The sequence below is a fragment of the Lampetra fluviatilis genome, chromosome 27, assembly GCF_964198595.1.
Source record: "Lampetra fluviatilis chromosome 27, kcLamFluv1.1, whole genome shotgun sequence".
In the NCBI taxonomy this organism is placed as follows: Eukaryota; Metazoa; Chordata; class Hyperoartia; order Petromyzontiformes; family Petromyzontidae; genus Lampetra; species Lampetra fluviatilis.
In genome coordinates this window covers 6,584,550-6,591,573 of record NC_136301.1, presented here as the reverse complement: position 1 = coordinate 6,591,573, position 7,024 = coordinate 6,584,550, and the positions used below count along the sequence as shown (strand labels likewise).

The window sequence follows — 7,024 nt, the reverse complement described above, 5'->3', positions numbered from 1 at the left end:
GACACTGAGGGGAGGGGAGGAGACACTGAGGGGAGGAGAGGGAGACACTGAGGGGAGGAGAGGGAGACACTGAGGGAGGAGAGGGAGACACTGAGGGGAGGAGGGAGACACTGAGGGGAGGAGAGGGAGACACTGAGGGGAGGGGAGGAGACACTGAGGGGAGGAGAGGGAGACACTGAGGGGAGGAGAGGGAGACACTGAGGGAGGAGAGGGAGACACTGAGGGGAGGAGGGAGACACTGAGGGGAGGAGAGGGAGACACTGAGGGGAGGAGAGGGAGACACTGAGGGAGGGGAGGGAGACACTGAGGGGAGGAGAGGGAGACACTGAGGGGAGGAGGGAGACACTGAGGGGAGGAGAGGGAGACACTGAGGGGAGGAGAAGGAGACGCTGAGGGGAGGAGAGGGAGACACCGAGGGGAGGAGGGAGACACTGAGGGGAGGAGAGGGAGACACTGAGGGGAGGAGAGGGAGACGCTGAGGGGAGGAGAGGGGAGACACTGAGGGGAGGAGGGAGACACTGAGGGGAGGAGAGGGAGACACTGAGGGGAGGAGAGGGAGACGCTGAGGGGAGGAGAGGGGAGACACTGAGGGGAGGGGAGGGAGACACTGAGGGGAGGAGAGGGAGACACTGAGGGGAGGAGAGGGAGACGCTGAGGGGAGGAGAGGGAGACACTGAGGGGAGGAGGGAGACACTGAGGGGAGGAGAGGGAGACGCTGAGGGGAGGAGAGGGAGACACTGAGGGGAGGAGAGGGAGACACTGAGGGGAGGAGAGGGAGACACTGAGGGGAGGAGAGGGAGACACTGAGGGGAGGAGAGGGAGACGCTGAGGGGAGGAGAGGGAGACACTGAGCGGAGGAGAGGGAGACACTGAGGGGAGGAGAGGGAGACACTGAGGGGACGTGGGAGACACTGCGGGGACAAGAGGGAGACACTGTTAGGATATATGGAAGACACTGATGGGACAAGAGGAAGATGCAGCCTGAGTTAGCACTGCCCAAGGCGTGCGCACACGCACAGGTGTGCACTTGGGAGCTAATCCCCCGTCCGTAGCCCGACCAAATCCCTTTCGAGAGGAGCGTCCATTCATCTCGGACCCCCCCCCCCCCCCACGGAGGCCGCTACCAGCCGGAGATTATTCACCGAAAAATAAAATCCCCCAATGGTGGCACTAATCACGACTCGAGCAAAATTACAGGAAATGAATTTTTATTTTCTGTTAGCTCTTGGACGCAAAAAAATATATATCAGCGTGTGGCCGTAAATTATTTTTATCAGAGACTGAATAACAAAGGTTAGCGGCGAGCACGCCACCACACGCTGAGAGAGCCTTTGTAACGGAGCGTTGTGTCCTCAGGCAGGTAATTCGTGCCTTTTGTCTTTGCACGTTGGTGGGATTTAGTGTTGTTTGTTAACGGGAGCAGTGGAGTGTATATGTATATACACCTCATATATATAGAGACGCCACTCGTCTTCAGTCCAAGCAACCAGTTGGGTCTTCCTGCAATTTAGCCAACAGCCAACAAACGTCTGCAGGGAGAATCGAGCCCGTAGCCACATCGCGACCAAACGATCTGACGCGAGTATAGACGATTTGAACGGAAGGAGTCCGTGGTTTGCCCGAGCAGCACAGGGCATCATCGTGCAACGAGCCAGTATAACGAACCGGTGCCGATTTGTCAAAAAAGAAAAAAATATGTTCCGAATCACGACCCTCTGCAGCATCTCCCTCTCCTTGCTCGCCATCTCGGCCTCGGCGTCACGGCGAGGAGCAAGTCCGAGCCGGGAGTTCGGTGCCCTGATGCAAACCAGGAGTCAAGCCCGGTCAGGTTCCTCTCCGGCATGGGTCGATTCGGAGCCCTTCCTGGGCTGGCCGGCCTCCGCCTCCAATGCCGGAGTCGAACGCGGTACCGCGCCCCAGTCGGAGTTCGAGTTCGAGAGCGGAACCGAAGCCGCAGCCGGCTCAGCGCTAGCGCTCGGCTCGCGTGGAGATCCGCTCGGCCAAGTTGGTTCCTTTCCAGACATCCTGGTGGAAGAGGAGAATTTCCGACAAGCCAAGCAACCCGTAAGAGACATCATCATCATCTATGCCACTCTCATCGTCATCGTCGTTATTTTCTTGGTTCTTTCGGTAAAGTCACGTAGAAGGGAAATAATAAAATAATGAAAATAAAACATTATGTTTTATTTTTATTAAGTCACGTAGAAGGGAAATAATAAAATAATAAAAATAAAACATGTTTTTTTTTATTTCCCTTCTACGTGACTTTACCGAAAGAACCAAGAAGATGAATCCCTGCAGTCACGAAAGCTTTAAATCGAAAAAAAATCGTCGTCATTGTCATAATCGATGAGCCTTTCGGCCTCTTTGTCATCGTAATCGTTATTAATCATGACGTTACATCCATCATCGCACTCACGTCATTCATCGTCATCAGATCCATTACCATCATTGCCATCGTCATATTCTCATGAGATCCGTGGTCAAGTCTGCAAACAACATCATCAATGTCATCGTCAGCTATCGTCATCGTCATCAGGTCTTACCGCAACCACCCTCAATCTTCACTTTGTTTTTGTAATCACGAACACCACCACCAACTCCACCACCACCACACAACATCATCACACCATCAACATATCACCACTATCCCTAGCACCACCACCAACAACCACTATATCACCATCATCGTCATTATCATCACCACAACCTGAAGTATGATTTATGAAATGTTGTGGATAGACTCAGCACCGCCCATATACTCAACACTAACCATATATCTTCTTGCAGTCATGAAAGCTTTAAATCGAAAAAACTAACCATATACTCACACTGCCCATAGACTCTACACTGCCCACAGACTGAACATTGCCCATAGACTCAACACTACCCATAGACTCAACACTGCCCGGAGACTCAACACTGCCCATAGACTCAACACTGCTCATAGACTCAACACTGCCCATAGACTCATCACTGCCCATAGACTCATCACTGCCCATTGACTCACACTGCCCATAGACTCAACACTGCCCACAGACTGAACATTGCCCATAGACTCAACACCGCCCATAGACTCAACACTGCCCATAGACTCATCACTGCCCATAGACGCATCACTGCCCATTGACTCACACTGCCCATAGACTCATCACTGCCCATAGACGCATCACTGCCCATTGACTCACACTGCCCATAGACTCAACACTGCCCATATACTCAACACTACCCATAGACTCAACACTGCCCATAGACTCACACTGCCCATAGACTGAACATTGCCGATATACTCACACTGCCCATAGACTCACACTGCCCATAGACTCAACACTGCCCATAGACTCAACACCGCCCATAGACTCACACTGTCCAGACTCAACACTGCCCATAGACTCAACACTGCCCATAGACTCAACACTGCCCATAGACTCAACACCGCCCATAGACTCATACTACCCATAGACTCAACACTGCCCATAGACTCAACACTGCCCACAGACTCAACACCGCCCATAGACTCAACACTGCCCATAGACTCAACACTGCCCAGAGACTCAATACTGCCCATAGACTCAAAACTGCCCATAAACTCAACACTGCCCATAGACTCAACACTGCCCATAGACTCAACACTGCCCACAGACTGAACATTGCTCATAGACTCAACACCGCCCATAGACTCACACTGCCCATAGACTCAACACTGCCCCTGTACGTCTACGAAGGTTGCACCGTCTTTGTTGTTTTCAGGACTCGATGGTGGACCCGTCTCTGCACGTGGCCCAGCTCCCTCTGCTCGACTCTCGTTTCCTGCACGCGAGGCTCCGCTCGCTGTTCGGCAAACGTGACGACAGTGCGTAACCACATACACACACGGACTGCCAGTCCACCGTCAGTCACCCTGAGACAACGCCACCTCGTGTAGCCTGCGAGGGGGGGGGGGTGGCACGTACCCCCCCCCCCCCAATGATCCGATCCCTAATTTCGATCGGATCATTGGGGTTTATTCATAATAAATCGGCATTTTGCGACCCCGCACTGCCACTGTGTAGCATATTTTGCTGTCTTTTCTTGGATTTTTTGTTTGCACTTAGTCACTTTAAGATGTTTTTTGTTCGTGTTTTTGTTTTTTGTTTGTTGCGGTTGCACCCGATTCAAGAGCCGAATGGCTCACAGGGCTATACCTAATAAATTTACTTGAACTTGATATTATTACGTGCCAGGGACTCTATGAGATGATAGGACAATAGTCTGAGTCCATAATTGGCAATAAGTAACGGCAAAGCAGTTATAAGTGACTCAGAATTATGCGCAGTTGCGTCTACAGGACACGACTTCCTTGAAGGCATTCACCTTCAGCGAGCGCGATTCCGATCACACAACGCGGTTCGAATTCGACCCTCGATCGATGGCTGAGCCATCGCCGCACACGCCTCGAATAAAAAGCAAGGGACAAGTCCTTGCTTTTTTCGATTTAAAGCTTTCGTGACTGCAGGGATTCATCTTCTTGGTTCTTTCGGTAAAGTCACGTAGAAGGGAGATAATAAAATAATAAAAAATAAAACAATAAAATAATACAATTCTCACATTGTTTTATTTTTATTATTTTATTATCTCCCTTCTACGTGACTTTACCGAAAGAACCAAGAAGATGAAGTCCTCACTTATTACTAACAATTCCTTACTTACTAACAACTCCTCGATCATTTCTCATTGCTGGAGGGGTTGCCCCCCACCCCACCACTACCTGAAAATCGTGGCTCAGGCAACATTGGGTTGGGTGGCCAGCACCACGCCCGGCCGCCTTTGTCCACGACTTGGACACCTTTCTGCGTGGAGTTTGCGTGTCCCTCCCCCACGCTCTCCACGGCGTTCCGTGTGGTTCTCCGGTTTCCTCCCATAGCGACACATTTATTGTTTTTTTTAAACTGGTGTTGGCCATCCATCCTGATACAAAAATACATATTAGTGATTTGCAAATTTGCGCGATTTAACCCCCCACCCAAACCCTCTCCCCCCCCCCCTCTATGATAGATATTGGTCGCGAAAGCCTACGTGTCATACAGACACGTGTTCTTAAGTCAGTCCATTCTATTCAGTTTCTCCCTTTTGCTTATCCGTCTTCTCCAACAAGGGCACTTTGAGACATTAACGGAAGACGCCTTAATAACACATTCCTCCTGCGGAGGGAGCTGGTAGGAACGTTGGGTTGCTCGGTCAATGGCCAGGGTCAACGGCGGCGTGGTGTATTCCGCAAATATGCCCGACTGTGCGGGCGGGCACAAGCCGGCGTGAGTAGGTTAAACGTTGAGTTTTATAAGGGTACCACGGGGTGACCAGCCCCTCCCCACCCAGCCCCACCCCTCCCCACCCAGCCCCTCTCCACCCTCCCCACCCAGCCCCTCCCCACCCTCCCCACCCAGCCCCTCCCCACCCTCCCTTCTCCACCCAGCCCCACCCCTCCCATGTTTGGATGCACGAGGGACGGACACAATAATCCCCTGTGGGCTGGTGGAACCAGTGGGTTCCTACCAGTAAAATACACGTGTACACTAGTATTACTACTACACGTGTACACTACTAACACTACACGTGTACACTATTACAACTACTACACGTGTACACCACTACCACTACACGTGTACACTAGTACTACTACTACACGTGTACACCACTACCACTACACGTGTACACTAGTACTACTACTACACGTGTACACTACTAACACTACACGTGTACACTATTGCAACTACTACACGTGTACACCACTAACACTACACGCGTACACTAGTATTACTACTACACGTGTACACCACTACCACTACACGTGTACACTAGTACTACTACTACACGTGTACACTAGTATTACTACTACACGTGTACACCACCACCACTACACGTGTACACTAGTATTACTACTACACGTGTACACCACTACCACTACACGTGTACACTAGTATTACTACTACACGTGTACACCACTAACACTACACGTGTACACTAGTACTACTACTACACGTGTACACCACTAACACTACACGTGTACACTAGTATTACTACTACACGTGTACACCACCACCACTACACGTGTAGAATGCATCGAACGAATCCAGCGTTCTGCCTCCTGCCCCAAACCGGCCAACCCCGAGGCCACGTGAGCCGCACACGTGGCCGGTTTGTTGTTGTTGTTGTTGTTTCGTTTCATCTTCTCTGCTTCATGTTATTGCTTCATTTCCTTTCCTTCTTTCAGAAACGCGCTGCATGCTTGGACGCGTCTACCGCCCGTGCTGGCAGACATGAAGCCACCCACCCACGGACATCCGATGGCCATTCACGGCGCAGCGACGCTTCCTGTACCCCCTGTCCAGTGCCACTGCCCTCCACCAGTGTGGGGGGCATCGTGTGTGAGTGTGAGTGTGTGTAAGTGTGGGGGGCATCGTGTGTGAGTGTGGGTGACGTCGTGTGTGAGTGTGGGTGGCATCGTGTGTGAGTGTGGGTGACGTCGTGTGTGAGTGTGAGTGTGTGTGAGTGTGGGTGGCATCGTGTGTGAGTGTGGGTGACGTCGTGTGTGAGTGTGGGTGACGTCGTGTGTGAGTGTGTGTGAGTGTGGGTGACGTCGTGTGTGAGTGTGGGTGGCATCGTGTGTGAGTGTGGGTGACGTCGTGTGTGAGTGTGGGTGACGTCGTGTGTGAGTGTGGGTGGCATCGTGTGTGAGTGTGGGTGACGTCGTGTGTGAGTGTGTGTGAGTGTGGGTGACGTCATGTGTCAGTGTGTGTAAGTGTGGGTGAGTGTGGGTGACATCGTGTGTCAGTGTGTGTAAGTGTGGGTGAGTGTGGGTGACATCGTGTGTCAGTGTGTGTAAGTGTGGGTGAGTGTGGGTGACATCGTGTGTCAGTGTGAGTGTGTGTAAGTGTGGGTGAGTGTGGGTGGCATCGTGTGTGAGTGTGGGTGACGTCATGTGTCAGTGTGTGTAAGTGTGGGTGAGTGTGGGTGACATCGTGTGTCAGTTTGAGTGTGTGTAAGT

The 7,024-nt window shown here is 51.7% G+C and overlaps 1 protein-coding gene across 1 annotated transcript; it reads left to right on the top strand.

Annotated features, from left to right (window-relative positions):
• Positions 1-1,339: 1,339 nt before the first annotated feature.
• Positions 1,340-6,416, top strand: PMCH (pro-melanin concentrating hormone). Its single transcript, XM_078869401.1, has 3 exons — positions 1,340-2,064; positions 3,751-3,853; positions 6,251-6,416. The coding sequence occupies exons 1-3, from the start codon at positions 1,696-1,698 to the stop codon at positions 6,298-6,300; spliced, it is 522 nt and encodes a 173-aa protein (XP_078725527.1). The 5' UTR covers positions 1,340-1,695; the 3' UTR covers positions 6,301-6,416.
• Positions 6,417-7,024: the final 608 nt, after the last annotated feature.